At 42.1% G+C, this 23,896-nt stretch overlaps 1 protein-coding gene across 1 annotated transcript in view; it reads left to right on the top strand.

The window, feature by feature from the left end:
* LOC137328590 (neuronal vesicle trafficking-associated protein 1-like) overlaps nt 1-23,896 on the top strand; it is a 56,956-nt gene that overhangs the window by 8,722 nt on the left and 24,338 nt on the right. Inside the window, exon 3 of the mRNA XM_067994349.1 lies at nt 7,260-7,376. Within this exon, the coding sequence (XP_067850450.1) occupies nt 7,260-7,376 (117 nt within the window). The remainder of the gene's footprint in view (nt 1-7,259; nt 7,377-23,896) is intronic.

Genomic DNA, 23,896 nt, shown 5'->3' with positions numbered 1-23,896 from the left:
TCCTACCTTGAAGATGACTTTGAAGTAGGTTCAGGGAAGAAAGTCAAGGATTATTCCAGTACTTAGGGCTCTAAGTTATGAAGAGAAACTCACAGATCTGCACTTGTTTTCACTGGAGAAGAAAAGATTTAGTGGAGATATAATCCATGCTTTTAAAAAGCCGAGGGGAATAGGTAATGCCAATAGAAGTAAGTTATTTAATTTGGACTATAAAAATAGAACTACAGGGTATAGATATAAATTTAACAATTTTCAAGCAAGACTGGAGATTGTATTTTTTCCCACCAAGTAATGGATGTATGGAATAGACTTCTAGATATGGCAATAAATGCCTTAGTAATGAACACTTAAAAAAGAACTGGATGAATATCAGGATTGAAGATTTGAATGGTAATTATATAGATGGAAATAATAGAATCATAGAATGATACAGCACAGAAGGAGGCCATTCGCCCTATCGTGCCTGTGCTGGCTCTTCGAAAGAGCTATCCAATTAGTCCCACTACCCTGCTCTTGCCCCGTAGCTCTGCAAATTTTTCCCCTTCAAGCATTTATTCAATTCTCTTTGAAAGTTATTATTGAATCTGCTTCCACCACCCTTTCAGGCAGTTCCAGATCATAATAACTCGCTGCGTCGAAAAATTCTCCTTATCTCACCTCTGGTTCTTTTGCCAATTACCATAAAACTGTATCCTTTAGTTACTGACCCTTCCACCAGTGGAAACAATTTCTCCTTATTTACTCTATCAAATTGTGATTTTAAATCTCCCTTTAACCTTCTCTGCTCTAAGGAGAACAACCCCAGCCTCTCTAGTCTCTCCACGTAATTGAAGTCCCGCATCCCTGGTACCATTCTAATAAATCTCCTTTGCACCCTCTCTAAGGCTATGACATCCTCCCTAAAGTGTGGTGCCCAGAATTGGACACAATACTCCAGCTGATCAAATACTTCAAGGAATTTTGTTTACCTTTTGTGGTGAAGAGCAGGGAGAAACTTTACAGAAGCTCTTCAGGATATTAAATAGGTTGGATGGAGTGATCTGTGAGAGAAATGGCCTTTTCAAGCCCATATGGCTTTTCTTATTACATGTTTTCTTATATTCTTATTGATACCCATACAACTTTTAGTTGAAATTTCTTGAGAGTAAGGGTTAGTAAAGAGCTACTAGAAGATGCAAAAAATGAACTGGACTCTCGAAGAGAATTGTTATGTCCTTTCTTCCCCTGCCATAAATCCCTCCTAGCACTTGCAGTGCGGAAGTTGAAACCCATAACCAGAAAGCGAACAAAGACCTACAACATTTAAAGTGTCATTTCAGTGGTTTGGTTTGGCCGTTTTCATTAGCATTATCTGGTGGTATCAAGTTTGAAACCTATAGCCAAAATCTGTATCATGAAATTCACCTATTATCACTTTTTTTCTTAACCATTGATTTTTAAAAAAATAAACTACTTCTACTTGACTTTGCGGTTTTGCCATTTTTATATAGTTATTGAGCTTACTCAGTATTGTGTGCTTTAAGGTATTGGCTGGGGTGGATTTTCTGCTGGAGTTACGCCAGCTCCCCGACACAGCGCCAGCAGGCATGGATGGGTTCCCAGCAGCTTGCCACTTCTGGGCCATTCAGCCAGGATGTAGAATACATCTGCCCCAATATGGGTGGGAAAATTCAAAAGATTTGAAAATGATACAAATATGTCATATGCTGATTTTTCTGTCATTTGCAACATACCAATGCTGGACATTAAACACAGGGAAATCGGTTGCATTGGTTAAGGTGTGATTTTAAAAGAAAAAAAAACTTCTTTCTCATCAGCTGCAGAGACCATTGGCCATGGTATGCTTTGGCCGGTGCTTGAGGCTTTTCTCAGCCATTTGCTACCCCCCGCCCCCCCACAAGATGGGCTCCCCAATAGGGAAACATGGCTGGGGTCAGTAGTGGAGCTATGGGCCCTAGTTTATGCCAGGATTCTGCTGGAGCAGAAAAGCCTGGCTATTGTTTACTTGTATTGGAAGAAATATTAGTATCTGTGTTAGTGTAGATTAACTTATACCTTATATTTGGTTTTCAGGACATAAATACACTGGGTCTTACTGCTGAGCTCCTAACGTTCAATATTTAGAACTACTTTATACCTTGCCACTGGAAGTAATTTAAACCATCCAATCATTGTATGTTGGCTGTAATCACAGCTAAGCAGCTGACAGAGATGGACAAGAGGCCTGTGACGCCAGTAAACCATCACATGATAATACTAATTGGAAATGGCAACCGGAGGGGTAAATATTCAGAAATCTAACTAGTGACGTCTCCAGTCTTGCTATTGGAGAGAACAAAGGGATTGTTGAGCGGAAAAATATTTGCAGCATCAAAAGAAAACCATCTCTAACAAAGCAGAACATGCTAAAATGAAAAATCACAGCACTGGGACAGTTGCATGAACCAAAACAGTTCCTCAGTGTTACAGTAACTAGCGTGACACAGAAAGGAATTGATCACCAGGGTATGATGACTAATGTAACTTACTTATACAAAATGCTGTAAACATGAGGAGATAAGCCAGATGGCAGAGAGTGTCACTATCTCTTTTTCATAAGCAAGTTGAAGATTTGACACAATGGGGGCAATTTTGTCAATGGCTGTCCGATTTTACTGTACATTGAAGTCAGTGGAGAGTAATAAAATCATCGTTCCACACGATCCTGTGTGTTTCCCGCCAGGCGAGTTAGGTTAAAATTACCTCCAATGTGATTCCTGTAGGCTCATGTTAATTAAACTGCAACGTCAACATCTCAGCCGTTACACATCTTGGGTTTGCCGTAGATATTCTCTCAGGTACAGTGGTGTTAGCCACACCTGTAAGCGGTCCGAGTGCCTTACATTCAGCAATATCTAATTTTACAATAGCATAACCCAGGGGTGTAACAGTAGCACTGTCTGGTGATCTGAACTGAATGTCATGTGGTTGACATATGCCCTATGCACTCCTCCAATCTTTCTGAAGGCAGACTAGTGAAGTGAAGCCAAGTACAAATTGTGAAGTTGCTTTAAAGGCCGCAAGTGAACATACAGAGTAACCGTTCTAATCAAATCTCACCTTGATTCAGCGAACTGCAGAACTTTCCTTGAAGAAGCAAAATAATAGAAATACACCATATAGTGGGCTCATTTTAACTTTTCATGGCCAGCCTTCAGTTCTGGTCTTGAAATGAGTGAGTTTTCCCTCCCTAGGCCAGGCTTCATCCCCAGACCTACCCGGTGGACTGACTGCCCATGTGTTTCTTTTGCCCTTCTCTCTCTGTGTTACCGGCAGGCAGGAAGGTTGTCCCTCTATCTTCTTCCATGTTCAGTGATTGGCCAGTAGACCTGTCAATAAAACATGGTACGTCTTCTCCTCTGTTGGGGTGCAGGTTTAAAGAAACCATATCTTACTCTCAAAATGAATAGGGCCCATCCTGGCTTAATGAGGCAATTGGCTCTCATTGTCTCAGTTTGAAATAGACATTCGACAAACTGGCTTATCTAGCTTTAATACGCATCTTTAATGCCTAGCCTATTAACAAAGAAAGCCTTTGTGTTAGTGGCATCAGCCTATGGCTTCTTAAACATGTGGAAAATCATTTTGCTTTGTAAAACGCACTTAAACATAACTCATTCACAAATCCTTTCTGTGAAGACAAAAATAATTCATCAAAAATCCCGAAATGTGATATTAATCAAGATCGTACGCTTTACCTCAAAATGCATAGTACCAAAATTAGTCTACTAAGACCAGATTGAATTCTTCTATGGGAGCATTTGTGTACCTGGTACCTCTTGAAAATAGTCAATGTAGTGGGTGAAGATTAGAGTCTACGTTAGCACTCTCTCTCATGATAGAAAGAACATCTGACAGTCTGAAACATTGCTTCCTGCACAGAATAAGTTAGGCCCAGAATTCATTAAATGGATCTCACTTATCTACTCAAGCACCTTGTGTTTAATGGCAATGAGAGATATATCTATAAAGTGCTGCAGGAGAAGAGACAGACACCTGACTCAGAAATAATACCCTGACAGACAAAATTATTTTTGGATGAATATTTTGGATCTTTTTTTATTTATTATTGAAATTGTAAGTGATATATAAGCTGCTGCTTCCACATAACTTGTACATGGAACCAAATGTCACCACAAAAATATATCACCAATAAAGAGATTATTTTGAAAAAGAAATGCCACATAATGAAACTTAGCCAACACCTGGAATCTTGATAAGATTCTAGATAACACATCGGTGATAGCGAGACTCCAAAGTCACAACAATAAGGGGATCAAATTGAAGACAGTTAATGAATGAGGATATCTGAAGAACCTTTTAGAAACCACACTGTGCTGACCATACTGGGTTAAAACTTCTGAGACTTCTATTGTTTTTGCCACAGTGGCTGAGCACAAAGACTCTGGCTCAAGAACGAAAGCTACAAAGGTAGTAAGAGATTTGGAAATTGGGCAATGGGCAACCTGCTCTGGGCATGGGCAAAATATGGAATGATGAAGATGAGGATAGAAGATGTGAAAAGCCACAGGAATTTTGTAAAAACAGAAAGATAGACTGTTGCTAGTGAAGTCCTTGTTCCTCTCACTGATAATGGACACAGTAATATACCAGGATTGTTTCACTAATGGATGGAAGTACACTCATCAAGGATCCGACAGCAAAAATGATAGCAGCTGTTGCTGTGAGAAAATTAGCTTTCAACAAAGGGAGAAACATTCTAAGGTAGCTGCCTTCTAGGAAATTTGCAAGGTGCTTGAGATTGAGAAGGCTCAAATGATTCAGCAGCATCCTCGGTCAAATGTTATGGATGAGAATTTTCAATCAAACTGTCAGAACGTATTCTGAAAGTTTTTTCTTCCAGAGGTGAATCAAAAGATTGGTACATCAGTGGTGAAGTGCAAGTGACAGACTCAATCGGTAATTCATGGAACCACCAGACTGGCATTGAATAAAATGATTGGATGAGAAATGAGCCTGTTGATTTACCGTCTCCAGCTTGCCCAAATAGACTGAGAAGGTGGATAAACCTCCAAATATGAATAAGTGACTGATCATTAGTAAACCTGAAACCATCTTAACAGAATAAAATTGCCACCTGATGTCCACAGTTGGTCTTCATTGTTCTGGACAAGTGGTTTGCCTGAAAACCCACAAAAGAGCAATGGAATATATACTAAATTTCAGTTATTATCAACTGAACCAGAAAGTTGTACAGGAACATATGGGATTTTAATGGTGGTTTACCATGTCAGTGCATAATTAGTCCATGCTCACCGTTATTCTTCTTCCTTGTGGGTTATAAGTAAAATGGGGCAGAATATCAACATCATTAAGAAGCTGCATTGTTACATTTTCCTTTTTTTTAGGCTTTCACTAGCCTTGTTTGATGTAGCAGTGATCTGCTAAACCTTCTCACAGTTACTGTACTTGTGACTTACCTTTTTGTACATCTTACAGAAGGTTAATTAACGAAAAGCTTTCCTCTCTAGGACCCCGAAATTGCTGTAGGGCCATTATTCTGGCGGAAGAGTGGCGGAGTGGACCCTAAGTTCACCTAAACAGAAAGGCTCAGACCCTGACTGGGGATGGGTGTCAACTGCATGGATCGGGGGCGGGACCTGCTGGTAAAGGTTTGGGACTTTATAAAGGCCTCAATGGGACTCACGCCAGCTCTTAGCTGGTGAGTGTTCTGCTGAGGCCTTATGAGGGCGGAATGGACATAGGTGAGGAATGCCCCCCAACGTGCCCCTTGACATGGTGGGATGGATGGAAGATCCGGCCATCTCCCCCTACTGAAATTCCTAGCCTCACCCCCACGAGGTGAAATCCAAGCAGAACTGGGTTGTGCCACATTTTCCGGCTCCCTCTGGCACTTATGTTGGAGAAGTGCCAGGGCCTGAAAATAATTTCTGGCCTAATTGTGTTCTACTATCCAAAAATACAGTTAATTTTCCGATTTGACAATTTTCTATTATGCTGAAGAAGAGACGTTTGATGCCCAGGGGGTGCACCCCCTGAAAGTGTAATTTGCTGTATTTTATAAGATGATTTTTAGTTAAGCTGGTTAACTGAGCATGAGACTGAGAACACTGCCTGTGTTAATTATTGGGTTAGTGCCACAGCAGTGCAGATCACAAACACAGTCTGGAGTGGAGATTGGATTTACATGACTGCTCAACACGGAAGATGGTTTAAGGCTGGTGACAATTTTTTTTGTTGAGAAATACCAGAGATGTCACTAGGATTTCACTAAAGTGTAAATGTGAGTGGGTGACATTTTCAGAACATGTCCACTTGAACCGAAAACACCCAGCAGCACAGTTAACAGATTTTGTCCTTCCCTTGGGTTGTGCTTGGAGAGACCGTTTTGAGCTGTATAACTCGGGTGAGGTTCTGTTGGTTGCAGGTCTGTCACTTGCGCTGGTAGTGAGGAGCAATTTAAGGTAATGAAATAAAAGCATCGTACAAGAAGCCTATTGTTTTAAGAGTAATTTTTCCTATAGCACATTGGTACCAGTACACCAAATAAATATTGCGAATACCATTGATGTGTCTAAGACAAATACAAACCTTTGGATTTTTATGAATTCTTGTTTGAAAGTCCCACCCCAAAATGGCTTATTTTTTTTAATATTCGTTCATGGGATGTGGGCGTCGCTGGCAAGGCCGGCATTTATTGCCCATCCCTAATTGCCCTTGAGAAGGTGGTGGTGAGCCGCCTTCTTGAACCGCTGCAGTCCATGTGGTGAAGGTTCTCCCACAGTGCTGTTAGGAAGGGAGCTCCAGGATTTTGACCCAGCGACGATGAAGGAACGACGATATATTTCCAATATAGAGGATGGTGGGCGTCTGGAACTCACTGCGTGAAAGGGTGGTACAGGCAGAAACCTTCAACTCATTTAAAAAGTACTTGGATGTGCACCTGAAGTGCCGTAACCTACATGGCTACGGACCAAGTGCTGGAAAGTGGGATTAGGCTGGGTGGCTCATTTTCGGCCAGCGCAGACATGATGGGCCGAATGGCTTCCTTCTGTGCCATAAATTTTCTATGATTTCTGTAGTGAAATTGACATCGTGTATGATCTGGTTGTTGCTTGTGTTAAATAGCTTCATCTTCCTGTGGGAGAAGGTAAGTGTGTGTGGTATTTTAGCTGCTATGTACTTACTTAGTAGGATACATAACTGTGCCAAGCTGATTTATTTTCTCTTCCTTGTAGGTTGTAGTTAAAACAAGGGCAGAGTACCAGCCGAGTCAAAAGAAAGGAAAGCTTCAAGCACCAAAAATTGCTGAATTTACCATCAGCTTCACTGACGGGGTTTCGGAGCGGTTCAAGGTAATTGCCTTTGATTGAAGGAATTGTCCTAGTTTTCACAGCAACCTGACATCTGTCCTACATTACACTTTGCGGGCATTAGAGCGAAATGGTCTGTTAAATGTAGCATAATGAGGGAATTTCAAGGAATAACCAAAAGGCTCAGACAAGCTACAAAAAAGGCATGAGGTAAGAGTTGGGGATTATTCATGTTTTCTGATCCCCAGATCATCTTACTGCCTCCAACTTCATCCTAGCTCTTGATTTCATTAGTGAGCTGCTGACTAGTGTTATGTACAATAGTATTATTTAATGTGTGCATTAACTAATCTCTTGGTGGGCTGGTTGAAACATGAGGCTCACAATTTCTATGCAGATGTAGCACCCAGAACTAGGACATATACCTTTAAGCACTGGGGTGTTAAGGGAGGATTGGGTCAGGGCAGCACTGGACCGGATGGAATGGGATGTGACTGTGCTGGGCGATTGAACTGATAAAAGTCTGAATACTGTTGGAGTCCAGGAAGACACGTTCTTAATTTTGCACAGTTTTTAAAGTGAATGGCCCTGAAATTCCACAGGGGTTTTCTGAGACTCCCACTGTAACTTCGGTGCAAGGCCCTAAGAACCCCTGGAGGATCAACGGCTGAAATTGACCATTTATCCATTTCTCCTGGGGTTTTGCTGAAATTATGCTGGGCGAGAACACCCATGGACTTTCAGGGCCTATGTATTTTTATTTGGGATGATTGAGAGTGAGTATACTTAGTTTATATTGAGTCAAGCACCAGGTTGCAAATTTGTATTTGTTGTCATTTGTAGTTCATTCATAATAAGCTTTCTCCGATTGCGATGCCACATTTTAAATTTTTGTTCGTCCTTTTGTTCTGGAGGCTGAGAAGAAATGGTTCATCAACTGTTCCAGGTTACTGTTGATGTTGCGTTTAACACTGAGAAGCATGAGAGAGATTTTATTTCACCTCTGTTTGACAGCACAGCTGAGAGTGGGAACCCACCAAGTGCAATATCATGAGCTCATCCCTGCCTCTTGCCACTCAGCGCCTTGGCGTGTTTAGGTACTATCAAGCTGCCCTGCAACAACACTTCTCCTAACATCAATGGTGCTGAGTAATTCTTCTGATACTCCTGTATGCACATACAGGGAGCATTAGAGTTTAGCAAAAAAGAGCCTTGACAGAAATGTTGTACTGAACTGTTAGCTGTTATACATGCATATTTTTTGGAGTTATGCTTGGTGATTATGCTTTGTTTGCTGGGGTTAACAACATATAAATCCTACTAGTGGTAGCTCGAACTATTGCTCCTTTGCATAGGCATAACGACTGTATAGGAGTCTTCTATAAATTTGTTATATCCAGTAGAGACCATAGAGCTACTACAAGGAAAAAAATTCTAAGGGAAGACTGTCAGATATATAAATGGTGAGAAAGAACAGAAGGAAAGCATGAAAGAGGGAAAAAGATGGGTCACATTTTGCTGACATAAAGTGGCCACACTGCTACCTGCTGCCAAGGTTACCTTGGCCCTGACGAGCAGCGATAGATGGGTTAGTGTAGGGCTGATTCCCCAATCAGGTGCTCCTGGCCAGGAATAACGTGTACAGGTAACACTGGTTGAAAAATCACAGGCCCACAGACCCCAATATTCTGTTCATTTAAATTAATGGACAGAAGATCAAGCATTGTGAGCAGGTAATTTCCTGACCAGCACTTCCTGCAAGTGCACTCTTCACCGGGGAATCAGCCCTTATATTTACAGTGGTAATAATAATGAGTTCTGGGAATGCAGCATCAGATGAGCAATCAGTGTGGGAATGAAGCAATGTGGTGAAAGATACCACGCTCTGGTCTGATCAGGGTTACTCATTGTCGGGGCTGTACATTGTACATGAAATGCATCTTTTGTATGCAGAGTCTGTGAAATTCTGCAGTGTTGTGGGAGAACTCAGTGTAAATCATAGAAGTTCTCTACAGCCTATGCTGGACATTTCTGTGAGATGTATCAGCTTCTCCCGACTTTGCAAACTACACATGCTCTATGAAAAACTTGAAGGGTGGGGGGTGGGGGGGCGGATTTTACCCCTACCTGCCCCGTGGAAACCGGACGTGCAGATTACTTACACGCCAGAACGCTGCCCAGATCCTGTCCTTTCCGATTTTAACGGAATGCGTCTGGACAAGCGGCTAAGCTGCCCGCCAGAAGCCAGGAGGGTCCTAATTCACATAGGCTAATCGGGCTCCAACAGCGATTGTAGCTTTGTCCTGAGCAAGGAAGCTGCGGCGGCTTTCCTGCCAGCTGACGACTTGCGTGAAGACGATCGGGAAACTGACGGGGCCCTCCTGCTAAGGTTTTTACTTCCCACAAGGAAAGTTCATTCCTCCTCTTCCCTGGACTCCCACTTCCGCACACTTACCCGAGTACTAGCAGGTGGCCCGTTTTCTGGAGGCCGGCAGCTGCTTACTTCCGGCGGCATGTTAATGAATCCCGGCGTTTGAAATCATTGTGGTTTCATACAGCCTTGGGCGGGCAGGAAACTAACTGAAGCTAGTGGTATTTTGCCAGAAATATGCTGGCAGTTAAAACCTCCCCTTAGTTCCAGATATTGCTTCCTAGGTTACTCTGATCTTATTGGAGAAAATGATTCTCCTGTCCGAGTAGATTGAGTTTGCTGTATATCAGAATGACCTAAATACCAAACGAGAATCTCCTGGGGTTTCTATAGGGATACAAAACTTAGTGCATCTGTTTGGTCGAAATTTAATTTGTGCGCTTGATTGAAGTTATAATGTAAATTGGCTTCTGTTAGGTACAGTATCTGGCTCTTGAAAAGTGCTCTGCTACTGTTATCATGAAAATGCTTCACATTGATGATCTTAGTTTAAAGACTCTTTATTTGCAACTACAATTACTTTAATGAAGAAGCCAATTTAAAAACTTCTTCCATCCTGTGTTTGAAAGGCCTGATTTTAACCACTACACTCTAGCAATTTGTTTCCATCTGTTCTCACTTCCATTATCAATTTTATATTGGCGAGAATGTGAAAAATGGAGGCTGCTGCTGGTATAATTCGTGTCAACATGATACTAGTGTGAAATCTGTATGAAAGACCACCTTTCAGATCCATGGGCTTCATGCCAATACCTCACTGGTGTAATGGCTCAGTTGATATGAAAGTCACATCGGTACCTTGCCAGTTTTTGGGAGTTCCTGAATGATTGAATAGAAATCTCAGCTATGATAATGTGCTTGCTGCTATTTTTTTCCGCAGGCTCCTGTGGCAGCTCAGCATGTAGCACTTCACCCATTGTTCCGAGCCACGCAGATCAGGGAAGGTCTCATGTTCAGTTCTTGGCCTGTACTGAGTTAGCTGACCTCAGCCAGAGTGCAGTTGGGGCTTCAGCGGCCTAGGGCTAAGAAGTGAAACACTGGCCAGAGTTCCTGCTCCTGATTGTCATCCAGTAACCCCTGCTGGAAATTAAGTATGCGTGTGCATATTGAGTGATGATAGGATTGAGCATGATGCCCTCCACATTTAAATAGCCTTTTGATGCTCACTGTCCAGACTCCAAGAATGGTTACTTATATGAGGTATTGGACACCAGCCAGTACCCGTGAAGCTGTACCCCAACACGAGTCAGCACCTTTAGCAGAGGAGGGAAGAAAGTTGGGAAAAGAATTTTAAATGATTTCAAAGCAGCCATTTTGGGCTTTCAGGCAACGTGACCCGCTATAGAAAGAATGCAAACCACTAAAGCATTCCTCTTGTCTTAGTTGCACCTGGATCAAGATAGCTGGCCCACACTGGATAGATGATTTATAAGAAGTTGTAGCTCAGGCTCAGTGTCCAGAAACTTCTGCGGTTGAATTGCACCATTTCCAGAGTGTTAGGAGGTGAGTCTTCCTGCAGATTCAGTGCTAGCAAGGCCCACTGCACATAAAACTGACATTCATAGTAAGTGTAAGCCTTGGTTCAGTGGTAGCACTCTTGCCTTTGAGGCAGAAGGTTATGGGTTCATTCCAGAGACTTGATCACATAATCTAGGCTAACATTTCATTGCAATACCTCAGTAGTGAGGGATTGCTGTCTTGGATATGCTGTCTTTTAAGATGAGGCATTTTAAAGTGAAATTCCCATCTGACTGCTCAGGTGGGGATAAAATATCCCATGGCACTATTTGAAGAGGAGGGCAATTGTCCTGGCCAACATTCCTCCCTCAACTAACATCACTAAACAGATCTACCTCATTGCTATTTTTGCTGTGCAGAAATTGGCTGCTTTGTTTGCCTACAATTGACTACAATTCAAAAACAATCATTGACTGTGAAGTGCTTTGGGATGTCCTAGGGAAATGAAAGGTGCTATACAAATAAAAGTCTTTCTTTCTAAATAGTAGCACTGTTTTTATTTGTCTGCAGTGAAGTAGGCCGATTGCAGCAGTTATGTAAAATTGTTAATTTTTGGTTAATGTTTTCTAAAATCACATTATTTTCCTGTTTCATTATATAATGTCCAATTTCACTGAATAATGGGGTTGATTATGCAGAGAAAATTTGGATAAAATCAGTGAGTATTGGGCTATATTGAAATGTTAGGTGACCTGCTTCTGTATAATAGTTGCAGCTCATTCAAATGTTGAAGTTTATTTGCTGTTGATTAAACTGTGGTGATAATCAGAAGCTGTCTAGACTCTCACCTGATTTACTATCCAGGGGCCACGGATGAGTAGATTTTTAACTCTCAAGTTATTATTCTCTCCTTTTCCTGTCTTCCCAGGCCCTCGCACCATCTGTGACATTATTTTTAGGTGTATATTCTTAGTTATTGTTCAGGTTTTTTTTTTCCTCCAAGTTTATCTCTCCTTCCTTGAAAGTAATGACTCATGCTAGAGAATACCTCCATGAGTATTTACCACTGCTCAGCACCTCACTGCCCTCTGGTACCTCTCACATTCTCATAGCTGCCAACCTAGAAAACTAGCAAAAGCTGACCAATAGCTTTAAAAAGACTGGCAATGGCTGCATATGCTAATTGAAGAGCACTCTATCTGAACAATCCCCACTCCCCTGCATTAACAGTCAAGTCCAACATCTACCCCCTTCCTTCCACCCTCGAATAAACTACATGCGTCCAAAGACTAACATTGAAATTCATGTCAATTAACATTGCAGGGTCACCAATTACTACAGGAGCGCTCTCTGCACATAAAAATTTCACAAAGAATTATTATTTTACTTACTTACACAAATGCCTACATACAATTATTACCCTGCTGCGAGCTCATAGTATCTTCCTTAAGTGCTGTCTTACTTATGCTTGTGCTTCGGTGAGGTTCTCTCCCAGTGGCTTCAGAATGATAGGTGGAAAGCTGCTATAGCTCAGGCGAGGACTCTCGCCATCTCCAATGCTGAGTGTCCTCCCTGTGCTAATGATGCTGATGGCCGCTTCCTCCATTGGTGTAAGAGGTTGCAAAGTAGCGGAACCTGCTTCTGTTCTTGAACTCTCCCTTCGGTTATGTGCAAGGGTTTTGAAGATGGGGCTAAAGTCTGGCTTTGCAGGGCTGTGTAATGAGTAAGAGAGATGTGAAGAGAAGTCTTGACAATCCAGCTAAGGTCATTAAATTTCTCCCTGCAATGCAGCCAGGGCCTAGGAACTATGCTGCTGGCATTGAGAACATAAGAACATAAGAAATAGGAGCAGGAGTAGGCCATCCGGCCTCTCAAGCCTGCTCCGCAATTCAACAAGATCATGGCTGATCTTCTACCTCAACGCCATTTTCCTGCACTATCCCCATATCCCTTGATGCCTTTAATATCTAGAAATCTATCGATCTCTGTTTTGAATGTTCCCAATGACTGAGCCTCCACAGCCCTCTGGGGTAGAGAATTCCAAAGATTCACCACCTTCTGAGTGAAGAAATTTCTCCTCATCTCAGTCCTAAATGGCCTACCCATTATTCTGAGACTGTGACCCCTGGTTCTAGACTCCCCAGCCAGGGGAAACATCCACCCTGCATCTACCCTGTCGAGCCCTGTAAGAATTTTGTATGTTTCTATGAGATCAACTCTCATTATTCTAACTTTAGAGAATACAGGCCTCGTCTACTCAATCTCTCCTCATACGACAATCCGCCATCCTAGGAATCAGTTTGGTGAACCTTCGTTGCACTCCCTCTATGGCAAGTATATCCTTTCTTAGGTAAGGAGACCAAAATTGTACACAGTACTCTGGGTGCGGTCTCACCAAGGCACTCTATAATTGCAGTAAGACATCTTTACTCCTGTACTCAAATCCTCTTGTAATAAAGGCCAACATACCATTTGCCTTCCTAATTGCTTGCTGCACCTGCATGTTAGCTTTCAGTGACTCATGTACAAGGACACCCAGGTCCCTTTGAACAGCAACATTTCCCAATCTCTCACCATTTAAAAAATACTCTGTATTTCTGTTTTTCCTACCAAAGTGAATAACTTCACATTTTTCCACATTATATTCCATTTGTCATGTTCTTGCCCACTCACTTAGCCTGTCTATATCCCCTTGAAGCCCATTGACCTGCCTAACGCTCTCTCTCCACTGCTGCTGGCTAATTTTCCAGGTCGCACATCAGCAATCTGAAGGAAAGAGGACCTCCTTTCTACTCTTCACTTGCTCGACGAGGGTCTCCATGGCAGTATCTGTAAATCAGATGTCCTAGCCATCGTCATTCTGCATGTTGCCTCAGTAATGTGCTGTCCACTCACCACCACTGAAGACTCTGCTTCCCCTTCAAGAGCTGCAGGCTGGCTTTGAGAAGCTGGGTTTCTTGCTCTCCAAAATGACGAGCTTCCTAGCAGCAGCACGATTTAAATGAGGCTCAACCACTGGTCATATTTTTCCTCATCTAGGGTCACAACATTCGCACAAATCTTTCCTCAAACTTGTGGACAGTTCCCCCAATACCTCCATCCAGATCATTAATAAAGATAGTGAAGAGTAATGGTTGTAACACTAATCCCTGTGGGACTTCACCAGTAATTGCTCTCCATGCAGGACCACTACCATTAATAACAATGCTCTGCCTACAAAATTGCAACCAATTCTTTATCCAATCCAAGATCTAATCACCAATCCCACAGGACTCTATCTTATTAAATAGCCTATTGTGTGGCACCTTGTCAAAAGCTTTTTGAAAAAGTAGCTTTTTGGGGCATGATTTTGACCCCGAAGGGGGCGGAGGTGTCAAATTGCAGATGGGAAACCCGGAAGTACCGGTTTCCCGGATGTCCTTATGATCTTGACGTAAGGATGTCTTTTATTTTTTTTGTCGGATGGCCGTCCGACTGACCGGCCCGATTGATAGGCTGGCCTCAGTCGAATGGGAGAGCGACCAGGGAGAGGATGTAAGTCTTTGATTGTATGGATGCCTGTTTTCCAAAGTTATTTTCTTTTAGACTGTAAAAGTATTTTTGATTATGTCTGATTTGTCCTTGTACATGATCTGTTAGACACTTTAGGCTTGTTTTACCATTTGCCCTTCTTTTGACTCCAGGAACGCTCTTGGCTTCCTTTTGCGTTAGGATGGTAATATCCCTGTCCAGTATGGTTGCCCAATGAACCTGATTCAAGTCCATCTTTGCAAATTTAGCTCTCTTGAAATCCAGAGCTAGCATTAACTTCCCAGCAACTTTTGTATGGCTGATCAAGCTGAATCTAACATTCACTTGAACAGGTAGATGGGGCCTTAGTTTAATGTCTCATCTGAAAGATGGCATCTGAAATGCAGCACTCCCTCTGTACTGCACGGGAGTGCCTGCTTAGATTATGTGGAACCTTTTGAACTACCTTTTGAAAACCCAAGTAAATGATATACATTTGATAGCCCTGTCAGCTAATTTAGTTACCTCTTCAAAGGCTTCCAGTAGGTTTGAGAAACGTGATGCATTGCTTTTAGATCCATAATGTCTACGTTTTATGGTTTCTGCACTTTTCATTTGAACCTTGCTAGTGTGCTGTAAAATGATCTGAACATTTTCCAAATGACCAATTTCAGGTCTATAATTTCATATCAGCAAGATGGATAAAAGAAATATTTTACTATCCGCAATCTGCCTTTCCACTGTTCTCTTGCCCATTGTAATATTCCTTTTAGTTATCCTCAATTGACTTTTATATGACTCTCAGCTCTTTCTGTTGATTGCTTTCTTATTTTTAAAAATAATTCTTTTTAGCCTTCGGGTTAGCTCCGACCTCCTTATTCAAAGACCTTTCCTAGGTCTTACTATTTTTCTCATTGTTCTCATAGACTTTTTTTTTCTGTACTCCCTAAGGCAGTCTTTAAAACTTTTCATTTTTTGTCTCAGTTTTATTCTCTAGCCCTATTCCTCACTTGATCCTCTGTAAAGTTCTTCTCATAGTTCCAAAATTTACCATTCCAGGGGTTTTGGAACATAGGAACATAGGAACATGAGTAGGCCATTCAGCCCCTCATGCCTGCTCCGCCATTTGATAAGATCATGGCTGATCTGTGATCTAACTCCATATACCTGCCTTTGGCCCATATCCCTTAATACCTTTGGTTGCCAAAAAGCTATCTATCTCAGATTAAATTTAGCAATTGAACTAGTATCAATTGCCGTTTGCGGAAGAGAGTTCCAAACTTCTACAACCCTTTGTGTGTAGAAATGTTTTCTAATCTCGCTCCTGAAAGGTCTGGCTCTAATTTTTAGACTGTGCCCCCTACTCCTAAAATCCCCAACCAATGGAAATAGTTTCTCTCTATCCACCCTATCTGTTCCCCTTAATATCTTATAAACTTCGATCAGATCACCCCTTAACCTTCGAAACTCTAGAGAATACAACCCCAATTTGTGTAATCTCTCCTCGTAACTTAACCCTTGAAGTCCGGGTATCATTCTAGTAAACCTACGCTGCACTCCCTCCAAGGCCAATATGTCCTTCCGAAGATGCGGTGCCCAGAACTGCTCACAGTACTCCAGGTGCGGTCTAACTAGGGTTTTGTATAGCTGCAGCATAACTTCTGCCCCCTTGTACTCTAGTCCTTTAGATATAAAGGCCAACATTCCATTTGCCTTCTTGATTATTTTCTGCACCTGTTCATGTCATTTCAATGATCTATGTACCTGAACCCCTAAGTCCCTTTGGACATCCACAGTTTTTAACTTTTTAACATTTAGAAAGTACCCTGTTCTATCCTTTTTTGATCCAAAGTGGATGACCTCACATCTGTCTACATTGAATTCCATTTGCCACAGTTTTGCCCATTCACCTAATTTGGGTAATGAGTTCCACACTCTTCCCACTTTTCGTGTAAAGAAGTTTCTCTTGAATTCCATATTGGATTTATTGGTGATTACCTTATATTTATGCCCCCTAGTTTTGGTCTCCCCCACAAGTGGAAATATCTACACCCCTGTGCACGCTGTCCTATCTTGGCTCCCAGTCCGGCAGAGCCTCGATTTTTAAAATTCTCATCCTTGTTTTCAAATCCCTCAAAGGCCTCGCCCTTCCCTATCTCTGTAACGTCCTCCAGCCCTTCCAAGATATCGCTCTCCTCCACTTCTAGCCTATTGCGCATCGCCGATTTTTAATCGCTTCACCATTGGTCACAGTAGAAGACACTAATAACATACCAATAATAGTAGAAAATCAAGGGGCAAAGGGGAGGGAGGAACTGAAAACAATCACTATCACTGGAGAAAAACTACTAGGTAAACTAATGGGTCTAAAGGCTGACAAGTCCCCTGGACCTGATGGCTTGCATCTGAGGGTCTTAAAGGAAGTGGCTACAGAGATAGTGGATGCATTGGTTGTAATCTTCCAGAATTCGCTAGATTCTGGAAAAGTCGCAGCGGATTGGAAAACCGCAAACGTAACACCCCTATTCAAGAAGGGAGTGAGACAAAAAGCAGGTAACATTAGCTTAACATCTGTCATTGGGAAAATGCTAGAATCCATTATTAAGGAAATAGTAGCAGGATATTTGGAGACTCATAATACAATCAAGGAGAGTCAACATGGTTTTATGAAGGGGAAATCATGTCTGACAAATTTATTAGAGCTCTTTGAGGAAGTAACGGGCAGGGTGGATAAAGGGGAACCAATGGATGCAGTATATTTGGATTTCCAAAAGGCATTCGATAAGGTGCCACATAAAACATTACTGCACAAGGTAAGAGCTCATGGTGTTGGCGGTAATATACTGGCGTGGATAGAGGATTGGCTAACTAACAGAAAGCAAAGAGTCGGGATAAAAGGGTCATTTTCAAAATGGCAATCTGTAACTAGTGGGGTGCCGCAGGGCTCAGTGCTGGGGCCTCAACTATTTACAATATATATCAATGACTTGGATGAAGGAACAGAGTGTCTTGTGGCCAAATTTGCTGATGATGCAAAGATAGGTGGAAAAGCAAGTTGCGATGAGGACACAAAGTGTCTGGAAAGGGATATTGACAGGTTAAGCGAATGGGCAAAAATTTGGCAGATGGAATATCATGTGGGAAAATGTGAAGTCATCCACTTTGGGAGGAAAAATAAAAAAGCAAAATATTATTTGAATGGAGAAATAGTACAAAACGCTGCGAGACGGAGGGATCTGGGTGTCCTCGTACATGAAACACAAAAAGTCAACATACAGGTGCAGCAGGTAATCCGGAAGGCAAACGGAATATGGAGTATAAAAGCAGGGAAGTCATGCTACAACTGTACAGGGTGCTGGTGAGACCACGCCTGGAGTACTGTGTACAGTTCTGGTGCCCTTATTTAAGGAAGGACAAAATTGCATTGGAAGCAGTTCAGAGAAGGTTCACTAGGTTGATTCCAGGTATGGAAGGGTTGTCTTATGAGGAAAGATTGAACAGGTTGGGTCTATACTCATTGGAGTTTAGAAGAATGAGAGGAGATCTTATTGAAATATACAAGATTCTGAGGGGACTCGATAGGGTAGATGCTGAGAGGATGTTACCCCTCATGGGGGAATCTAAAACTAGCGGGCATAGTCTCAGAATAAGGGGTCGCCTGTTTAAGACGGAAATGAGGAGGAATTTCTTCTCCCAGAGGATCGTGAATCTTTGGAATTCTTTACCCCAAAAAGCTGTGGAGGCTGAGTCATTGAATACATTCAAGGCTGAGTTAGACAAATTTTTGATCAGCAAGGGAGTCAAAGGATATGGGGAAAGGGCAAGAAAGTGGAGTTGAGGTAAAAATCAGATCAGCTGTGATCTCATTAAATGGCGGAGCAAGCTCGAGGGGCCGAATGGCCTACTCCTGCTCCTATCTCTTATGGTCTTATGGTCACCCAATGATAAGGAGACCTTGTCAAAGTATCACAACTCTTGATAATTAACCTCCGCTGGCAGATGATTATAAATGTTACAATAAATCTTAGAATAGTTGCCAAAAGTCTGCTGTTTGGTGTCACACTGTGACAGCAGGAGAAGTCCAACTGTGCTTTGACAGCTGGCCAGGCCAAGCTGCAGCATATGTTGGGAACAGGGCGTCTCTCACCACACTCTCTTCAGTTTATTTTTTAATAATTCAATGGTGGTGCTCAGAGTCTTCACCCTCATGTGGAAAGTGCCTTCTTGAGAGTGCTTCCTGTTCAGCTATGATGTATCAGACAAGCAAGACTAGTGAATGAAGAGAGTTCCTATGTGAATCATCCTAACTTTATTAATAAATCCTTTCAGTGAAAGAAACACATACACGGTGTACGTGGATATACCTCACCACATCCCCGAAATCGGGTATAAAATGCAGTCTGTCCTCTTAATTCAAAATTCTTTAATTTGAATGATCTGATAATTCAATTCTTTTGAGCATGAAATGCCCACTTTGTTCTGTTACTTATGTTACTTAAATCTAATTACTGGATAATTCCAATTTTGTTACTGAAAAGAAACAACTTTGAATTATCAGTAGACTTTATAAAACATTTTCTCGAGTACAGGAATCCGTTGCTAAACATTCGATCTGAGATTTGCCATGGAAACAGGATCCAGTCCGCTTGAGGATGCAGAGCTAGTTATCAGTTGACGAGAGTGTATTCTGATATCATAAAATGGTGCTGTTGAATGCTCAAAAGCAATGTTACTTATTATTCTAGTTGCTTTGTAGGAACCAAGTAAAATAAGTCTAGTTTTTGCAAGGGATTACGCTGCCAAAGTTGGGAAAATGAAGCTTAAATATAACTCCAGTGGTCAAGGATTTTATTAAAATGTTTGAGTATTTTCTGTGATTTTATGATGTGAAGCATGAATTTATTAAACAAAATATGTCATCCATGTGATCCTAAGAACAGCACAATACAGCTAAATGTATAATGCGATCAGAGTTGTCCTCAGTAAACATCCAAGCTGCGGATTTAGTTTGCCTTATTCTGTCTGTACCAGATATGGGGCTCAAATTTAAAATGTCCGTGCGGGTGCATTGGCGGTTGGCGGGCTCCGAAAATCGTGGAAGTGAGGAGTGGGAAAGGAACCCGGCTCCAACATGCCGACTTCCGCGTCTCACAAAGACGCACCCGTGTGCGCGCGCCGTTCCCGAGTCCAGAAGTCCCGCCGGCAATTAAAGCTGGCGGGATGATAGTTAAAGAACCAAATGTACCTCATTGAGGTACTCAAGGTAGTTTATTTCTGACATAGTAGGTAGTTAAACTGATTTTGCACTTACCTGGGCGGCTTTTCCACGGCTTCCGATTCAAGGGCCGGATCAGGCAAAAATAAAGTAAAGAAATTAAATAAAACATTTCACAAGTTAAAAAACAAAGTAAACCTACCTTTCAAAAAATGTCACCTGCACCCCCCTGCTTCGATATCCGATGTCTCCTCTCTGATGTCTCAGCCCCCGATGTGCTCTCAGCCCCCAATGTCTCCCGATGTCTCCCCCACCCCCGATGATGTCCGATGTCCCACCCCGATCTTTGTCTCCCCCCCCGATCTTTGTCCTCCCCCTCCTCCCCACTCTCTATTCCACTGCCCGATGAGCTCTCTCGCTCTCTCTCTCTCTCTCTCTTTCTCTCTCCCCCCCACCCTCCCTTGGCATTGCAGCTCCTGTCGGCAGCCAGTCTGTCAATCATGCTGGCTGCCGGGCACTAAACCCGGAAATGACATTAATCATCATCAATTACCTCGCGATCGTGTCGGAAAAGGTAAGTTTTTTTTATTTGGGTTTGCTACGTGCACCTTGACACCCCCTCCCCCGCCCCTGCTGCCATTCCGTCACCATTTCAAAATTGCGCCCATGGTATTTGGAACAAAATAAGCCAGCAGAACTGAATTTTGTGCATGCTTTTATACTTTTACACAATGACACTTCATGTAAAATGGTTGGAACTTTTCATAGTTGAATGTAAGCAAGGTGAACTCAAACAGTCATACGTACTTTTTTGTCACCCCATTCTTTAACTGGTATTAAATTGAAGTGTACCTACATTGTACTCCATGATGGGAAAGTAGTCATAAATCCTATTAAGGTACTTTTAGTGATGAGTGGCTGGGTTGATTATATGCTGAAACGCTATAGTCGACTTTTGAGTAACAATTTTGGATCGCCTTACAGAACAGTGGAGTGACTGTCCTGATCAGCACACAGCAGTAATGGTAAACGGAAATGCAACCAGAAAAGGGAAGATTCACACGCATGAGGCATGCTGAAATGCCACGATGAACTCAACAATAGGATCAGTGAGCTCAATGGCAGGAAAATGTAATCTTCTATAATGGATTTTCAGTGAGTAACTGGAATGCCAGCTGGAATATACTGCATTCAGGCAGCCTGCATGACATTGCTGGATTGATTAGGGTGATTCCGGCATAGATAGAAATTCAGCTGTGGCAGAGCCTGCAGCCAAGCATCAGTGCATATGGTATGAATCACATGGCATCAAGCTGGCAGTGTTACTCTGTGCCTCACCGTGACTCTTTTTATCCCCAGGTTGGGCCCACGTGCATATTTTACAACTGGTTGTTCAATTGCAGGGGAAGTTTTTGATACAAGCTGTCAAATATTCCTTAGATGATAAGTAGTGTTTGGCATGTGTCTACATCGTGCACTAGAGATCCATTAGTATAACCTAATGACTAGGCTGGATACAATAATTTTTTCTGTGACTGTTTGAAACATTTCCCTCTTGTCCATCCATACTGTTGATTTTATACATAATCACAGTTAACTGGCACTAGCATATATATTTAGTAGATTGAATAATTTGAGGGCTTCTGACAATTTTGAACTATTTATAGAGAATGCGGCCTGATCAACATGAAGTATCAGTTTACTCACACCTACACCACATAGCTTTCTTTTTATGGAAGCCTAAGTGAAGGCCTAAGGCCTATAGTGCAGGACACCATCAAGGTTGTAAAGAGTGGGATAAAAGAAGAGATGAATCAAAAATTAATGGCTTAAGTTTCAAACACCAGTAACTTGCAGGAAGAAGGGAAATTCGAGGTAGGTAAAGAACTCTTTGTACTATTCAGTTATAAAATTAAACCACAGCCATCCATTTTGTCAGCTTAATCCAGTATATCACAGTATTCATTATGTTAACTGCTGAGTTCATCTGCCCATTGAGTTGGATATGGTTATATCACTATCCTGCCTTCAATCAGTAAATTGCTACAAGCGCAAATCATGTCTAAAATTCTACTTTATTGGTGATTAACATCTTTTTCTCAGGTTACATTTCTGCTGAAGATCAATTTTCCTTTAATTCTTAAAAACTTAAGCTCTGTTTCAGCGGAATCTGATTCTAATAGATGTGAGGCTTCTTAAATCTGGCACATTTAATGAATATGGTATTCCATAAATTAGCCCCACTCACTGAAAGATTGAATTTTGTTGCAATTCGTTCCATACCTTGCTCAGGGCCTGGCCACACTTCTACCTATCTGCATTCTCACTGTTGAAATTGAGGCTGACCACACTGTCTCCCGGTCTAACTCATTTTTTCCACTGGATCTCAAAACTATGCAACTCCTTCTCTCAGCCTTCTGTTCTTCCTGCAAGCTACTGGCTTTTGAAGTCCAAGCTTGGCGTTACCTAACCATTCATTTTTGATTAATTTCCTGTTTTTATCCCACTCTTTTTAACCTTGGTGGTACCCTGCACTGTAGTTCTTGGCCCCTCCATAAAAAGAGAGCTTTGTGCTGGAGCTGCATCACAACCCGGGACCTTCTTTCTAAAAAAAAACTCAAAGTGAGCACTAGCCTGACGGAATATGAGGGGGTGGAAGCAAGTCTACATTTGCTTGGAAACCTTCAAAGAATAACACACAGTGCAAAGTGGTTAACTCAGGACACTAACTTTAAAGAAATAGCATTTGTTTTTAATAAGCAGCTGTCAGCCGTGGCTCGGTGGGTAGCACTCTCGCCTTTGAGTCAGAAGGTTGTGGGTTCAAATTACACTCCAGAGACTTGAGCACAAAATCTAGGCTGACACTTCAGTGCAATACTGAGGGAGCGCTGCAGCGTCAGAGGTGCCGTCTTTTGGATGAGACGTTAATCCCTGTCTGCCCTCTCAAAAGTAGATGTAAAAGATCCCTCGGCACTATTTCGAAGAAGAGCAGGGTAGTTCTTTCAGTGTCATGGCCAATATTTATCCTTCAACCAACATCACTAAAACAGATTATCTGGTCATTATCACATTGCTGTTTCTGGGACCTTGCTGTGCACAAATTGGCTGCCACGTTTCCTACATTACAACAGTGATTACATTTCAAAAGTACTTCATTGGCTGTAAAGCACTTTGTGACATCCTGAGGTTGTGAAAGGTGCTATATAAATGCATGTTCTTTCTTTAAGTGCAGAAGGGGTACAGACTTGTTAAATTGGGAATATGAATGAGGTGGAATTCTCACTAATGTCAGAGTGAACTGTAGGAGTGAGAAAACATTTTTTTAAAAGCTTGAGGACGTTGGGTTAGGTTCTTATGCATTCTACTGTAATAACAGAGTACAAGTTTTCTGACATCTAGGGCATGATTTTAGCATGGTGGTGGGAGGTCAGCAGGTGGGTGGATTTGCGAGTGAGGAGCCCCGAGGCAAAGTGAGCACATTTAAACCTGCGATCGTAACTCGATTGCAGTCAGTTACCTTTGCTTCTGGGTTTCGGGTCTCCAAGCTGCACGGGGGGCCTACTACGCACCAGAATAACGCGATGTAAAGCCCACTATTTAAAGGGCCAGTCCAAGAATGGATTTTGAAGGAGAAATGGAGTTCAGGAAAGTAAAGGCTGCAATAAAAACAGAAAATGGTGGAGAAGCTCAGAGAGTCAGGCAGCACTTGTGGAGAAAGAAACAGATTTAACGTTTCAGGTCGAAGACCTTTCGTCAGAACTTTATTTCAGATTTCCAGAATCCGCAGCATTTGGCTTCTGAAGCAAAGGCTTCAGGTTTACTAGAAGTAGTGGTGGGTGCAGCAAGAGCCAGGAGGGAGGTAATTTACACAAGCGATAGGAAGAAGAAATCTGGTTCTGCCACCAAGAAGGCGTGGCAGGAGAGGTGAGCGACAGGAGCACAGTGCCC

This window comes from Heptranchias perlo, chromosome 1 (assembly GCF_035084215.1).
Source record: "Heptranchias perlo isolate sHepPer1 chromosome 1, sHepPer1.hap1, whole genome shotgun sequence".
Taxonomy (NCBI): Eukaryota; Metazoa; Chordata; class Chondrichthyes; order Hexanchiformes; family Hexanchidae; genus Heptranchias; species Heptranchias perlo.
The sequence above is the reverse complement of the archived record's forward strand: the minus strand, read 5'-3'. Positions and strand labels throughout refer to the sequence as shown.